This window comes from Mangifera indica, chromosome 2 (genome assembly GCF_011075055.1).
Source record: "Mangifera indica cultivar Alphonso chromosome 2, CATAS_Mindica_2.1, whole genome shotgun sequence".
Taxonomy (NCBI): Eukaryota; Viridiplantae; Streptophyta; class Magnoliopsida; order Sapindales; family Anacardiaceae; genus Mangifera; species Mangifera indica.
Window position 1 is genome coordinate 18,401,696 of NC_058138.1, and position 16,738 is coordinate 18,418,433.

Consider the following 16,738-nt stretch of genomic DNA (forward strand, 5'->3'; position numbering starts at 1 on the left):
GGTGGGGTGGGGTGGAGAGGGGCGGGGCGGGGATACATGTATCCCCGTCCCCGATTACGGAGATTTTTTTCGTCCCCATCCCCACCTCTTTCCTCGTTTTTATCGGGGAATCCCCTCTCCGTTAGGGTCGGGGAGGGTCGAGGCCCCTAAAGTCGGATCCAAATTGTCATCCCTACGCTTGACAGCGAAACTTTTGATATCTCTTGAGTTCAACATGTTCAGTTCTCGAGTAAAACAGAAGAACCCTACCAAAGAGACGCACCCATCTTGGGGGCTTTGAATTTATACAAACTTTCACGACTCCGGCTCTTACCTCTAACCAAACAAAATAACATTAATCCCTAAACCATAAACCAAAATTCATATCTCACCATAACCGAATCATATAACCTCTCGAAACACCCAAACTCCTTGCATGGTTAATACTATTAACCCTTCCTCAACCGTTAACTCCTGAGGAAACTTCAATGTGGCCTCTCAAATTCCTTTCAAGCAGCAGCACTAATGCAACGTGGAAGGCTCAAACCTTTCTACACTTATTGCAGAACAGAAACTCTGGAATAGTCTTATCATAAATGTCATCAGATGTCTTCTTTGCACCAAATGTAGCAAGGGTTTGCAAAGTCAAACAAGCCTGGGATAACCTTAACACAACGGATGCCAAGAAGTCTCAAACAAGATACTAAAGATTGAGAAGCAACCTTGCCAAGTTGACGAAAGACAACATGCCAGTAGTTGATTATTTGCGAGAAACGAGAACAATAGCTTATGAACTTGCTACTGCAAGCTCTCCCCTCAACAATGGAGAAACAGTAATCAGAATTCTCGATGGTCTAGGCCCCAAACACAAGGAAATAAGTGTAGCCATTCGAGTTCAAATACACTCATCACATATGAATAACTATTTGACAAGCTTACACATAATGAAACTTTCATCAAACATGAAGATGCCAAAAAGGAGGCAATATCAATAGTAACACCCCGCTCACGCTTAGTCTTGAGTTTATCGAACACATTTGAATGACCTCTTGGTTTGAGCTTGTCGAGCACCCAAAGACATTTAAATGACCTCTTGGTTTGAGGAAATGGGTAGGGTCGCACCCAACCTTGGCCCAAGGTCTGTCTATTGTCAGACTATGGATTGGAGTTATGGAGATAGAATCTGACCTGAGTTCTATCTCCAATGTTAGACCCTATGTCAGGGAATAGTCGATCGGGCCCAAACTCGAGTCCTTAGGCCCATAGTTTTTATATATTAATTTTTTACGTTATATTGTAATATTTAGAAATTCTTTTGTACTATAATTTATCATATTAATCTATTAGAAAAACCAAAAATAAAAGAAAAAGGTGTCAAATAGGTTAGGACAGTTGGTCGGGTCTACAACTTTCTTAAACCGAGTGTAAAGTGGTATCATTTTCATCGAAGAGGTTCAAGACCGAAGATTTCTATTAGAAAGATGGTGATACATCAGATGGCTCGAGTGAAGCGGAAGCCTTAAACCATAAAACCATGAGAAGCCAAAACAATTTATCTCTTATTGTTACACCACTCGTTCTTCTTCTTTCGCATAGCTTAACTGTAATTCATACAAAATCCGAAGTTATAACCTTAACTCTTGACACTTTCTCTGACAAGGTTTGAACACCCTACAACCATAATACTATCTTTAGCTTACTATTCTAACTTATAATTTTTTTATTTTGTTCTTTTTTGTATAATCATGCCTGTTATTTTATTTTATTTTATTTATTTTTCATTAGATTTGGATGGAGATAATTGTGTTGGTTGTAAACGTTTTGGTGGATAAATTTTTTTTTTGGATCTTTGGAAAACAGGTTATGTTTGATAGTAGATTTTACGGGAGTCGCGATATTTAAAGTTGTTTTTGTTGGACCATCATATTTTTCTGTTCATTATCGATTCCAGAATTGACTGATAAAATAAAGGTGATGTAGATAGAGATTTAACTGACAGTGAGTGGGAAGGGATAAATAATGTTAATTATGGTTTAGTACTGCAGTGAAAAGGTTGTTTTCATGTTGCTCTTTATGCGCAGGTGAAGGAAAAAGACACTGCATGGTTTGTGAAATTTTGTGTTCCTTGGTGTAAGCATTGGTAATTACCCCGACCTTAGTTTACCTGTGATTACGCGAAGCTTGATTTTAGATGTTTTTCATAATATTATTTGTGTACTAACAACTATGGCAAATGCGTTTCAGTAAGAACTTGGGAGCATTATGGGAGGACCTGGGGAAGGCAATGGAAGGGGATGATGAGATAAGGTTGGAGAAGTTGACTGTGGTGCGAGCAAATCTGTATGCACCAAAGTTGACATTCACTCTTATCCTACCTTCAAGGTCTTTTATGATGGGGAAGAAGTTGCAAAATACCAAGGTAAAGTTTAAGCTTCACTTCATTGCTAGATGGTTTACTTGGTTGCTTATTTTATGTGATTTGTAATACTTATTACCATTCACTGTGATACATATTCTGAAACTCAACCTTCAATTTTGGATGATCATTAGTTGAATCTTTATTTGCTATTCATAGCCTTGTTTCTATTAGCGTTATCTGGTTCTACAGTTATATACACGTGAGGTTTTCTTTCAAAGGAGTGTTGCAGTAGTATTTAAATAAATTATATGCTGTTTTAGTATCTGATTTAGATGAAATTTAGGGTATTAAGAAGATTAAGTTATCCGACTTCAGAAAGTGAGAATAAAGAGTCTTCAGAGGCTGGAAGGAGAAGCTATTTTGAGGGATTTGTAACAATGCAATCCTAAGAATCCTTTCTGAACATTTGATGACTACAGTTTGGTATAGCTAAAGACGCTTTACATGGGTGGATTCCGTGAACATTTTTGCCCTTCTTTGTAAAAGCATTTTGATGCCCAAAGCTTATTTGCAAAAACTTTCTGAGTTCTTATGTGCTATATAAGTTTCATAGAAGCACACAATAAAACATGCGCTAACTTGGCGCTTAGAAAAGATACAGCTTCTGTTTCTGTGCAGATCTGTCACCTGCAACCTTTTTTGGCTGCATGATTGAGACAGCTAAATACTTTTGATGCAAAAGAAAAAGAGAGAGAGAGAGTATTGCAGTTAAGTTAGCTAATTAAAAGACTTTTGCAGAGCAAAATTATTTGATCAACGAACCCAAGTGCTACAAGTTCAAGGCTTCGCTAGTTTTTCTCACAGCTGAGCTATGACAGAAATTTTAAAACCCTGTTAGTTCAGTCATTCTGGTATTGTCTTGCTTGGTTTGGCTAAGCTATAACAGTCTTTCTAATTAATGACCGGATAGAGTCAACTGGTATGAAAAACTGTCTCTCTCTCTTTCCATCTCTCCTTTTTTTGCAGTGGAAGTGCAACGACAACTTGAATGTGTAAATAGATTGAGATACTTTGACTTTTCTGGTGTTTCTTGTCTCATAGTGCATTCTTGAAGAATGATTATGGTCACTGCCATGTTTAATGCCACAGTTAAATTAGTTTTTTTTCTTTCATTTCTCATGCTACTTTGTTCCATCAAGTTTGATGTTGTTGTTTAGACTCCATATGATAACATGTCATTCCATCTGTGAAGGGAAAAGGAAAAAAACTATTCTATTTGTTTAATCTCATCAATAAAATGAACTATTCTGTTCGTTTAATATTATCAATAAAATTGGTCTTTATAATTTAATTAACCCTTAAATGAATTGGAGACCAATTAATGCAATATCAGGAGAGGGGACTCAGGGGAGAGAGAGAGAGAGAGAGGAAAGGAACATAATGGATTATAAGGTATGATATCAATTGGCTGCAGTTTGGTTTGGTGAAATGTTTAATATTCCATACCTAGTAGCTTATATGGTCAAGTAAACAGACAGTCTTTGTCCATAGTTGATGAAAGAGTAGAATATTAAATTTAAATATTTTTCAACTCTTATGAATGAACAAAGTGCTCATCTTATTGGATGCATTTTGGTTTCACAGAGAAGACAATTCGAACTTTATCATTGCTCATGTTTCGGTGTTGCTCTGTTGCAGCTATTAATTAAAATCACCATGTAGATACACTGCACTGCATTTATATCAACACAGAAGTGCTTTTAAGGTGGTTAAGACCATTTGATAATCTCATCTGGCAATTCTTAAGCAGCTAATCTTGATAATCAATTCCCACATTCTCATCCGTCTAAAAGATTGTGTCATCTATACTTTCTTTGGTTGCAATGTTAAACATGAAGATGCTCATTAGACTATTATATTTGAATTGTCTGGTATTCATGTGCAGAAACTTTATATGAAAATCTTTTGGTCTCCTTATGTTATTTAAAAGAGGATGAGATGTTACACCCATCTCTTATATTAGGGATCACTGCCAAAGTATTTGAAGGTGGCCAAACTCTTTTGTATGGATAAATTTCTGGAATATCATTGGCTGAATAATCTTGTTTTTATTTCCTCCAAATGGTCAGGTCCAAGGGATGTTGAATCACTGAAAACATTTGTTCTGGAAGAAGCGGAAAAGGCTGCAATGAAAGCAGAGGTTGATGATGGTTTGTAAGTTATACATCATTGTCTTAATGTTCATTACCACTTGCAGCATAATGAGAAAATCTCTCTGAAAAAATCAGCATTTGTTGAATAGGATGGATGTTAAAATAGACAGAAGGACTAATCTTGTAGTTAAGGACAATTAATATCCGGTAGTCAAATACCCCTACGGGGAATTTTTGTGTTAATTTTCTTAAAAAATTCATCTTCTGACTCTATTTTTTTTAATTATATAAATTAAATATCCATTTAATTAAAGGTGTATTTTCCTTTGCAAAGGGGTGGTTGTATTTCTGGCAGGTTTATTCACCACAGACTATCATAATGAATTTTTCTCCAAAGCACATTTTGTACCTAACCACAAGCCTAAAAGCTTTGAACCAAAGTCCAGAACTCGGAATAACATTATGTTTACATATAAGTTTTACATATTTTATTTTTACGATCTTATATAATAAATCGTGATTATATATTTTTTCCTTTTATATAGTTATATCAAATTTTATGGATAAAAATTCATATTCCAATAAATAAGTTTATAAATTCTTTAAAGCTACTAAATCTTTACATATTCGAATATATATTCCGAGAAGGTTTCATCGGGCTCGTATTACCCAGAAAAATATAACCGATCATTATTGTTAACAAGTGAATATCTTCATAAGAGAAACGAACAGACAGCAGAGCGCTTCAAAAAAAACATCAACGAGAAAACTTTGGATATAGTTTAAATGATTTAACAGAAACAAACACAATCTAAATTGAAGCATTAGATAATAAATTAAAAGCATTTTTGACCAACCAGAATCCAATTCAACTTCACACCCAATTTTAGAGCTACCATAAAAAAAACAATATACGAAAATCCCAAATTTCCATAAAGCAAATTGAGCAACCAGATAATATCCAACTGCTCTAATCTAGAGGTTCTGTAATAAAAGCATATAATCAGAAAAAGGAAGAGACCCAAAGACAAAATTCAGTTTCTAAGCCCACCTATGGTCATAGCCAAACCACTTCTCACTTCTTTTTAGCTGCAGATTTGGTGACCTTAGCACCAGTTGGGTCCTTCTTCTCAACGTTCTTGATGACACCAACAGCCACAGTCTGCCTCATGTCCCTAACAGCAAATCGACCAAGAGGTGGGTACTCTGAGAAAGTCTCAACAACCATGGGCTTGGTGGGAACCATCTTAATCATACCAGCATCACCATTCTTCAAGAACTTAGGCTCCTTCTCAAGCTCCTTGCCAGATCGTCTGTCAATCTTGGTCAAAATCTCAGCGAACTTGACAGCAATGTGGGAGGTGTGGCAATCCAGTACTGGGGCATATCCGTTACCAATCTGGCCTGGGTGGTTCATGATGATGACCTGAGAGGTGAAGTTAGCAGCCTCCTTGGCAGGATCATCCTTGGAGTTAGATGCGACATAACCACGCTTGAGATCCTTGACAGCAACGTTCTTCACGTTGAAACCAACATTGTCACCAGGAAGAGCCTCCTGGAGAGCTTCGTGGTGCATCTCAACGGACTTAACTTCAGTGGATAGGCCAGAGGGACCAAATGTAACAACCATACCAGGCTTGAGGACACCAGTTTCCACACGACCCACTGGGACAGTTCCAATACCGCCAATCTTGTACACGTCCTGAAGTGGTAGACGGAGGGGCTTGTCTGAGGGCCTCTTAGGCTCATTGATTTGATCAAGAGCCTCAAGGAGGGTTGGACCCTTGTACCAGTCCAGGTTGGTAGACCTCTCAATCATGTTATCACCCTCAAAACCAGAGATGGGAACAAAGGGGATCTTCTCAGGGTTATATCCGACCTTCTTGAGGTAGGAAGAGACTTCCTTCACGATTTCATCATACCTTGCCTTGGAGTACTTTGGTGTTGTGGCATCCATCTAAAAGTATATTGCACAAAATCGACATTAGTTCAAATCCTAAGCTAAGAATTATAAAGAAAATAAACCAGTATAAAGCTTATAATCACAGTCATTAAACAAATGTAAAGCTTACCTTGTTGCAGCAGCAAATCATCTGCTTGACACCAAGGGTAAAAGCAAGTAAAGCATGCTCCCGAGTCTGACCGTCCTTGGAAATACCAGCTTCAAAACCACCAGTGGTGGAGTCAATGATAAGGACAGCACAGTCAGCCTGCGAAGTACCAGTGATCATGTTCTTGATAAAATCACGATGTCCAGGAGCATCAATGACAGTGCAGTAGTACTTAGTGGTCTCAAACTTCCACAGGGCAATATCAATGGTGATACCACGCTCTCGCTCAGCCTTGAGTTTGTCAAGCACCCAGGCATATTTAAATGACCTCTTGTTCATTTCAGCAGCCTCCTTCTCGAACCTCTCAATCACACGCTTGTCAATACCTCCAAGCTTGTAGATCAAATGTCCAGTGGTCGTTGACTTTCCAGAGTCGACATGGCCGATGACCACAATGTTAATGTGAACCTTCTCTTTACCCATATTAAAGATCTATAACAAAACTGATACAAGAGAAGAAACAAAAGTCATGTTCAGAAATTAGAAAGCAAACCCAGTAGATCAAGACCAATAATCCACGACAAAATCTTTTTACACAATGCCTCGTCGTACTATGAAACGGGATAACTAAATCAAAATCTCAATACCGATTTACGCATGAAAGTCCAGCCTTCAATTAAAAAAAAAAAGACTAATCAAAGTAAACATGAGAAAGATAGATAAGCATACAGATTCGACCAAGTTATAATTAAATCAAGATAATCAAATTAACAAATACCCAACAAATGAAACAAAAATTAAAAAAAGAGTAAATATCGGCTTATCTAGACCTAAAATTGTACGATATAAATTCTAGTATATTAAGTCACTTTTATACAATAAAATCCAAATCCAAACCAAAGCACCCACACAGTTCAAAAACAAATCACATATATTTTACAATCAGAATAAGTGGCACATACAAAAGATAAATAAGTTAATGCGAGCTAAAGAAGGAGAAAGAACTGAACCTTGCAAGTAGCAAACAAAAATTGTTGAGGATCTCTCTCGCCGCACTAAGCTTAAACTAGCAGAAAGAGAGTGTGCGCAACAAGAGATGGGTGTGATTTTATAAAGAAATTGGCCAGAGTTCTGTACGGCGTTTAGGGTTTTACTCTCCACCGTTGGATAACGTAAACAAGATCCAACGGTTCAAAATATCAGGCTGCCCTCCTGATTGGAGCAGGCTGCGGGAAATCAAGGATTGAAATTTTAGAAGATTCTAGCAACAATTTTTGGACGGAAAGTAATTGTTGTCATTTTATCCTCATCCATCGTGAAATACAGACTTTTGGGGGTTGCGGATATATATATATATATAAAATAAGGGAAAAGGACTATTTCCCACCCATGTTTTAGACCTATCTCAAACTCATATCTACGGGAGATGAAAATCCAGTTTTTCCACCCATGACCAAACTGTCGTCCAATTTCTTAATTAAGGACAGGGATAAAATCGATATTTTATTTTTAAAATCTTACAACTTTAAAATTTTACCATTTTCCCCCTCCAGGTTTTAAAAAGTGAAAACTAAACTTATCATCAAAGTTTAAAAAGTTTAGATTTCACCCCTAGGGTTTGCTTCCTTCTTTGACCACCACCGACGGCCGACGCATTTCACCAATCTCGCATCTCCGACTACAAAAGATGATGAAGGACGACACTTCGTCATCCTTAATCGTAGCGTCAGGACGACTCGACGAGCGACAAAGGACGACGAAGCGTCATCTTTCGTCGTCTGGGTGGAGCGACAAAGAGATCTTTGTCTCTTCGTCGCACCACCGCCGTCGCACCAGGAGAAGGAGGAGACCGGTGACGATGTCGGAAGATGAAATTGAAGAATGGGGGTGAAACTGCTATTTTTGAAAATTATGGGGGATGACTGCATTTTGAAAAATATGGAAACCCTAGATTTGGGGGTGAAAATGTTAGTTTTCAAAGTTTAAAAACTTTGGTTAAAGATAAAATGTTAGTTTCTAAAACCTAAGGGGGGTGAAAAGTAATAACTTTATAACTTTTTAATATAAACAGTAAAATATCGATTTTGCCTCTGTCTCTAACTGAAAAATTTGACGACAGTTTGGTCATAGATGGAAAAACTGGATTTTCATCTCCCGTGGGTATGAGTTTGAGATAAACCTAAAAAATAGGTAGAAAACAGTCTTTTTCCCTATAAAATAATTTGATAATTTTGAATTAAAAATAAAATAATAATTAATTAAATAATAATATATTATCCATACATTCAAATTATATATATATATATTACTCACAAAATAATAAGCCACGCAATCCATAAGTTTTTCTTCCTCAAATCAAAATTTTATTATTTTTCATTGTTCATTTTCTTGAGTAAAGCCAAGAGATGAGACTAGCAGAGGATCCACCCAACGTAAGCCCTGTCTAAATCCTTTTTTAAGTCCAGTTCTCGAGTGATAAGACCCATTTTGTAACTGGTTATGCCAAGCTTATAGGTTGACCGACCTTGTTCGAGCTTGAAACCAGATAAGCCATGACAAAACTTCATAAGAAAATATCTTGAAAAATCTATGAAGATCAAATTCAATTGTAATAGGAGAAGCCTGAATTGTGAGTTATCCATTAAATTCTTTGGCATAAGGGTGTGCGAGAAGGGTGAAACAGTTAAAGTTAAAATTTTCAAATCAATCATGCATTCTCATCCTTTTTCCGAATCTATTATAAAATCTTACTGATTTCAAAATCTTACAAATTTCAGTAATAAAACATTTACCCTTTTAACTTAAAGATAAGAAATTTCCAATTCCCTCATCCATGTAAATAGTAAAAATAAGCAATGACATATACAGAACATATAAACAGATGGTATGACATAAATCAGTAATTATATTATATGATTTAACAAGATTACAATGATAATATAGTAATAATCTGAATAGGAACTGGTCCCTCTTCAGTTGTCTGAGCATTAAGCCAAAAAAGGAAATAAATAGATGCATAGTCTTGGTTTTCCTGGTAACTAGTGCCGCCAGCTAAGGTTTCCAATTTGTCGGTGGATATAGCAATGAGATGACCTAAATTATCCTTGAAATACTTCAACAGACACAATATTATATTCGGAAGAATCAAGAACAGATCCTAAAATTGTACATCTTAAACTTGAAAGGAAATACTTTGCAACCTTAAATGGTGCCCACACAATTAAAAAAAAACGTGAAAAAAAGCAGTGTCCTTTACTTTGATAATCTGTTTAATATTGTATTAATATATATGCCACAATAATCATGTCACTGAAGGAGACAGGGCATCTTTGTCTTGTTCAAGTTTCTTCTTAGATCATATGCTGAAGGCATCTGTTAGAACCCACGTGTACACTACCCACAAGAGAAAGGAAGGAACAAGAGTTAGAACAGGTGGCAACAAGGGATTGGAGCAAGCAGAACGGTCAGCAATTACTTTGTGGCAAAGTCAATCTGAAGAAGAAAAGCAACGTGACACAATATTGGAAGAGAGGCAGTTGGCAAATGAAAGAGAGAAGGTAGAAAAGGGAGTAGAGGAAAAGGAGGAAAAGAAGGAAGTTGGTAGAAAAGGATGACAGGGAGAGTACAGGCCTCTCGAAAGCCTGTTGGGAGCTGAGTGCTTTTGATCTTTTGCAGTGTAATTACAATTTGTTCTGGTTTGACTGCTGTAATCTGTGGGCTGTGATATTGTAATTTTTATCATGTAATGAAACTCTTTTGTAAACCTTATTGAATACATACATGCAACTGGAATTTCATATCAATTGTATGTGTTTACAATTCTGTGACTTGTTTGAAATGTACTGTGCTTGCTGTGTATGATGGCTGGAGAGAGAGTTGGGTGACTGTGAAGTGGAGAAGGAGGCTCGAGCACTGTAGATCTCTGACCAGGTCTTCATCAGCATCTTAAGACTTTCAGTTCAATAGCAAATGTAGTTTTACTTGGGCCAGATAAATATGAATTCATGTACCGAAAACCTGAACTCATCCACTGGGATGTTATTTTGTTCTTGGTGGCACTTCCCTTCCACAGTGGATGTCATTCATTTTGGGTGCATAGTGAAACATATAGCAATCCATCAACACTCTGCTTGGCTGCTTGCAAATTGGGAGTTTAATAGCATAAACAATTAAGTTGGAGCGACATTACCTCCTTTAAATCTGGCTGTTGTGTCATCTGTATGGAGTAGATCTCACAATTAGGTAACGGCACTTCAAGGAGAAAACAAGATAGGAAAATAAATTGTTATGCAGCATCATAGAAAAAACAAATTGTAAGCTCAATACCACCAAAAAGGAATTTGAAGAGGTCAATTAGTTATGTGGCTTCCAATCAAAGAAATCCAGAAACATTAATTTCACTTTCAAACAAAGCAACAAATTTATTATATGATGAGGCATTAATGAAGCCATATTTGAACTAGGTCGGAACAAAGAGAAACCAGCCTGCACACATAGATGTTTAGTTGATAATCTATAAACACTAATTGAATCATTCAAGCGGCCATTAAGATAGATAAAGCAAAATTTTAAAGTATATTACATGTTCGCTACTTTTACATGGTAACAATGTCCAACTAGACAATATCAAATTGTTATGAAACATTCCTCACTAAAGCCTTCCACCACTAAAGTTCTTCAAACATAATTGGGTATTGACATTAACGCTACTCTTTGAGATCTGTTATCATTTGAGCAACACATTATTTGAAACATAATGGAAGATCAAACGTCATACTACAATTCATTTAAGGATTATAATTCTCAATCTGTTTGTTCATTAGTTTTTTTCACCCCTTGGTGAAAATGTCACTCTTACCTATAATAGACTATATTCACTTTCAGTTCATCCTAGATTGCACATGCTCAACTCTAGTCACTGCTTATCTGGAAGTTGTTTTTCAACAGTCAAGAGAATTCTCAAAAGAGTTTGAGTCCTTCGCATGGTAAAAAATTTCACCCAACTCTTTTAATAATAATAATAAATTGCACTGAAAATTCTGAAATGAAAAAACTCCCCAAATCCCTCATCATTCTTGAGTTTTCCTCATATGGAAAGTACATATACAGTCAAGAAAATCCAAATATACCATCATGAACTAGTACAACATTGAGATTCATATTTATTATGTACCGCATCTTGTACCGTTATATTAACGAATTGGGTAGTCTCAGTCCTCTTCACATTTACTAAAGGATTCTTTCAGTATTTGCAGATTTCACAGTCATCAAACTCAAAAGAAGAAAACTTATTGCTTTCACATAACCATAGCCATCCCCAAAAAAAAAAACCACTTCTATCTACCAGAAGAATCAATGTATAATATTATAATTTATGTTTTGATAAGACTTTTAGATATGATTTATACCATCAATATGAAGCATGCATATGATTTTACTTTTTCACATTGCCATCAAAAAGATGGGAAATTCTAGTCACAGTCATATAAAACCGTATAATATTTAGAAATACAAGTATTGTGTATATATTACCTGAAGTGGTTTCCCCTGTTTGAATCTGCAAAGTCATCTCTTAGAACACATTGAAGCTTTGAGTAAGTATCCTGATCAACAAAGTCTTTGTCTTTCAATTCCTTCAGCAGTTTCATGGCTTCTCCATCCCTGCTTCGTCTGCAGATCTCATCTAAGACTGTCCTATATGTAATGAAATCAACAGACCTCTGCTTCTCAATCATCTCCCACAGATAATTCACTGCCTCCTCAACCTCCCCATTAAGAGCCAATGCATTCACAAGTGAGTTATATGATCTACAACTTGGAACAAACCCCCTTTTCTTCATCTCATCACACAATTCCTTAGCATTCTTTGTTCGACTTTGGACACATAGCCCATGGATTAAATAATCATAGGAAAATGAGTTGGGCTGACAGTTATAAACCACACTCATCTGATGAAATATCCTAAGAGCATCATTAACGTGATTTGAAAGCACGTACCCTTTTATCATAGAATTCAATGAAAAAATGTCAGGTTCAATCCCATCGTTGACCATTTGCTTGAACAAGCACCTAATCGTCTCCATATACATATGATTTATATAGGAATTTTTTCCTCTACTCAAAAATGCTGTGAATAGACTATTGTAGGTCCTTATTGAAGGTCTACATTCCAAGTTCCTGCTATTCTTCATATGCTTAAATATATTTACAGCTCTAGTCAACTTCCTAGCTTCTGTGAAAAAATAGATTATTGTATTGTAAAGAGCCTCAGAACCAACATAAGGAACTGCAAGCACTTGATTAACTACATCATCCATTTCTTGGTACATTTTTGCTGCACCAAGTTTCTTTATGATGATGTGGTAAGTGGACAAATCATGCCTAAACCTGGAATGCTGCGATGCCCAGTTGAATAGCTCCAAACACACCAAGGGGTCCTCTTGAAGAGTTATAAGGTTGCACAGATCTTCATTATTAAACCTCGGAGGGAGTTGAGACACTGCTGATTGAAATTGAGCTTCATCAAGGGTACGCTTGTTGTTAACTTTCGATCTTTTACTAATCCTTCTCCTCAAGGACCTTGTTGGCCCTTTAGTTGAGTAAAAACAACATAAACTAGCATTTGAAGAAACTTTAGAATGTGGGTTAAACCGGGTTCGGCATAAATACTGTACAGGCTTTAGAGTTTCGCTCATGGGATTCCAAAAACAAGACATAACATGATATTGTATCAGTGAGGTAAAAGATGGAAATGCATTATAACCGGACAAAATTTTAGAGTAATGAAAATCTTGTCGACGAGATTGATAGATGGAACATAACTGTTTGTTAAAACTCCCATCACAGAAAATACGCCTCAACCTATCTCTGCCAACGACAATCATCTTCAAACTGTCAAACAATTAATACAACACACAATCTGTAACTGGACACAAAGATTTAATTAAAAAAAAAATAGCATCGATTTAACATCTGAATGGCTGATTATACAATGACCTAGGGTTTGAGAGATATCAAAAAGTGATTAGAAAACTGTTTGCTAAGCAACTGAAATGAACACGTGACTTAAAAATCAAACCTTTGTCAGAGTAGTTTCAAGATGAATGGTGCGAAATGAAGAGGCAGCTGCCTGGACAGTGTCAATTCACTTGGGTGAAAGCTAAACCAAACGTCAAATTCCAGAAATTGTTGTCAAAATGAGGAGTAAGGGCATTGATGAAATAGGTTCTGAGAAAAAAAAAAATCAGGGTATCAAACGTAGCCCCAGTTTGGTCATACGAGACCATGGACAGCAGTGGCCGCGCCGTGTCATCACTTGTCGAAAATGGCAAGGACCATATCTCCGTGGGCTTTCTGGGTGATCAGCCCGTAAAAATAATTTTTTATTTATTTATATTACATAAAAGATCCATCTATTTTCTTCTCAATCCAATTTTTTATATAATTAAAATTCATTTTTGAAAGCCCGAAAACAGTTTGAAACCTATGGTGGTTGATGAAAAACTTTTTTGAGCAAAGAAAAGTTCTATTTTCTTTCGTAAAAAAATGCATAATATAATTGGCTTATGTTCATCAAATCATTATTCTATAAGGTTGCTTGATTTCAACTACAATTTATTAAAATTAATGTTACATTAATTGATTTCTTTTCCCAACAATTTAAGCAATCTAGCTTTCAAATAAAGCCCTCATAATTTTTTTTACCTTTTTTTTTTTCACCCTCTTTATCTATCTTTACTATTAACTTTTCATTTTCTAGATATTATCTTTAATTTTACAATTGTCACCGTAAAGTAAAATTTTGTAAGTATAGATTAAACGATGCATTTTGAGTAAGTGAAAAATACTATTTTTCAAACTCAAAGAATAACGTTATTTGAATAAATGTAAAAATGGTCAAACATTTTTAAATCTCAGATATTTTATCTCTTTTAAACTCTGTTTTCTCTCTCTAAAAATTATGAAGAAATGCATGATTTCCAGACCTCTAATCCACAAATTGCTAATAATTATTGAAAAAAATCAAAATGTGAGTCGATTTATTGCTTTCGTTTTACTGTTTTTGTAATCTTTGGATTCTCCTATAAGTAGAGATGCTTTCAATTTTTTTGATATTTTCGTTCAAATACTGTCATTTTTTTACTCACAAAGACACCTTTCGTACATTTGGTAAACATTTGATTTGAGTAATATTTATATTATCAAAATTAAAAGATTAGATTGTTTAAAAGATTATTGGGTATAAATGATTATTATGTTTGATAAAATTTGATAACTATAAATAATGATTTTGTTTAGTCATAGGTAATAAAATAATATTAATAAATTATTTTACTTAAATGTCCTTAGATATAATTATTTTAAAATATTTTTTATATTATTTGTTAAATTAATAAAAAATAAAGTTATATTTATCCTAAAAAATTAATTAATAAAAATATAATTATAATAAAATTAAAATTACCTTAATAATCTTTTAATAGGTAATAATCAGATTACCAGTTATATTATATATCACATCACTATTGGTAATAGAATATTACCGTAAAATTTTTATTAACTGGATACCAATCGATCCCTTAAAATTTAATCACCACCCATCTCTTTAGATTATACAACTCATCTAATGCTAAATAATCATTGGAAAAAGACAAAAAATTAAGTTACTATACAAAAAAATTTGATTACCCGTGTAAGTTTAACCTAATCGATGGCCGCGTGAATTATTTAATAATGGAGTGCTTGAAAATTAATACCATGATAATCACTTTGTTTTCATTAGTTCTATTTGTTAATCTCCTGCTTAATGGACCCTACAATTAGATGGTTCATCTTAATTCCCACTCTTATCTTAAAATTTTCATAATCTAAATTAATTTCCTTTTAATATATGTAATAAGATTATTATAAATATGTGAAGCAGGCCCTGCATGTATGCAAACTTTTATTAATAATTTAATATTATTATTGTTAATTATTGGTTTTAAATTTTTAATTCTTGTTGAATCATTCTATGATTCCAAGAACAAAGGAATGTAAGTCTCATTGCATTATATATGTGACCAACAAGTCTATAATATTTCACTTGTTCTTCTCTTCTTCTTTTTCTTTCTTTTCAAGTTTTTGGTAATTTTTTTTTCGTGATATTTGTTTGTTTTGTGTATGATGGTGTTGGCCGTGCTGCTTGTTTAGGCTATGGAGAAGAAGAAGATCATGAAGATGAAGTCCAAGGCATGCTCAGAGTTTGAAGGAAGAAGAAGAAAATTAATATTTTATGGGGAAGTTTCTATTATGGTGAAGAAGAAGTTTATAGAATTGGTTTCAGAAAAGGATCCATGGCCTGAATAATATTCATCAGAGAATTTTGATCTCTAGGCAAGTCTGATATTCTTGGCTTTTAGTTATCCTTCCTTTAATTCATTTTTCCCCTTTTGAAACTTGTTTGGTTGCCAAGAAAATGCTTGGCGGATATATACTAATTAGAATAAGGCGTGGCATCTTGAACCCATCTTTGGCCACAAGATTTATCTTACTTCTCCATATTGTGTCTTTTTGAACAAGTTAGTTCTCTTGGACTGCTAGCTTTTGTACTCCAACATTGTAAGACATAAAATTACAAAATCCTTATGAAACACAAGAGTTTAATATCTTTCTTCATTAGTTTTCATTTTTATAAATCTTTAAATTTTTGTCAATTTTTTGCTAGATGTTTGTTTAGTTTCTGGTTGCTAGGTAGATACAAATGAAGCTTGTTTCATAAGCATCAATTTGCAGTTTAAAAACTTAATTGTATGTCTACAAATTAGTTGTGTTTCATAATTGTTCTGTCAGTTTGGTCTCTAAGTGAAAGGACTTGAAAACCTGAAATGGGAATTTTTATAAAGTGAAATATGAGAGAGAGAGTAACAGTGAAAGAATATGTGGGTTCAGAAAAGAATACTGATAAGAAGTTTTAAGCCTAAAAGCCAACTTAAAGATTTCTGAAGTGTCAGAATTACATTCATTCTTCAAGTGTTTTCTCATAATTGGCACTTCAAAATTTCATGCTCCAATGGGAGAACAGGCAGTGTGATAACTGATGATTAAATCAGTATTCTGAAAAATTACAGATGTCTTGCTTTCGAAGGTAGGTTTATGCATGAAATGAGTGGAGAAGAAGGCCCATACTCCAAATACTTGGGGAGAAAATCTATGGA

The 16,738-nt window shown here is 34.9% G+C and overlaps 2 protein-coding genes, 1 long non-coding RNA gene and 1 pseudogene across 5 annotated transcripts; 2 read left to right on the forward strand and 2 right to left on the reverse strand.

Annotated features, from left to right (window-relative positions):
• Positions 1-1,331: 1,331 nt before the first annotated feature.
• On the forward strand, positions 1,332-4,734 carry LOC123208992 (annotated as a pseudogene).
• Positions 4,735-5,403: 669 nt separating this feature from the next.
• Positions 5,404-7,708, reverse strand: LOC123209571 (elongation factor 1-alpha). The gene is made up of 3 exons (XM_044627674.1): positions 7,553-7,708; positions 6,564-7,045; positions 5,404-6,448 (listed from the first exon to the last, which is right to left on the reverse strand). Exons 2-3 carry the CDS (start codon positions 7,023-7,025, stop codon positions 5,567-5,569), a joined length of 1,344 nt encoding a protein of 447 aa, XP_044483609.1. The 5' UTR covers positions 7,026-7,045; positions 7,553-7,708; the 3' UTR covers positions 5,404-5,566.
• A 2,588-nt stretch (positions 7,709-10,296) lies between these two features.
• Positions 10,297-13,913, reverse strand: LOC123209569 (pentatricopeptide repeat-containing protein At2g27800, mitochondrial-like). Of its 3 annotated transcripts, none has more exons than XM_044627671.1 (3): positions 13,621-13,913; positions 12,075-13,433; positions 10,297-10,793 (listed from the first exon to the last, which is right to left on the reverse strand). In XM_044627671.1, exons 2-3 carry the CDS (start codon positions 13,424-13,426, stop codon positions 10,781-10,783), a joined length of 1,365 nt encoding a protein of 454 aa, XP_044483606.1. In that variant the 5' UTR covers positions 13,427-13,433; positions 13,621-13,913; the 3' UTR covers positions 10,297-10,780. The 3 variants fall into 3 exon arrangements, with proteins under 3 accessions (XP_044483606.1, XP_044483607.1, XP_044483608.1); XM_044627672.1 differs by having other exon boundaries at positions 12,075-13,467; XM_044627673.1 differs by having other exon boundaries at positions 10,297-10,758; positions 13,621-13,911.
• Positions 13,914-15,295: 1,382 nt separating this feature from the next.
• LOC123209576 lies at positions 15,296-16,199 on the forward strand. Its single transcript, XR_006501089.1, has 2 exons — positions 15,296-15,577; positions 15,735-16,199. It is a non-coding gene; the product is annotated as an uncharacterized LOC123209576 (long non-coding RNA).
• Positions 16,200-16,738: the final 539 nt, after the last annotated feature.

Bases quoted from the DNA above. Each gene is read 5' to 3' on its own strand.
- LOC123209569 (XM_044627671.1), bottom strand. From the start codon at position 13,426: ATGATTGTCGTTGGCAGAGATAGGTTGAGGCGTATTTTCTGTGATGGG.
- LOC123209571 (XM_044627674.1), bottom strand. From the start codon at position 7,025: ATGGGTAAAGAGAAGGTTCACATTAACATTGTGGTCATCGGCCATGTC. The intron at 6,449-6,563 runs GTAAGCTTTACA...ATATACTTTTAG, and splicing joins TGATTTGCTGCTGCAACAAG to ATGGATGCCACAACACCAAA.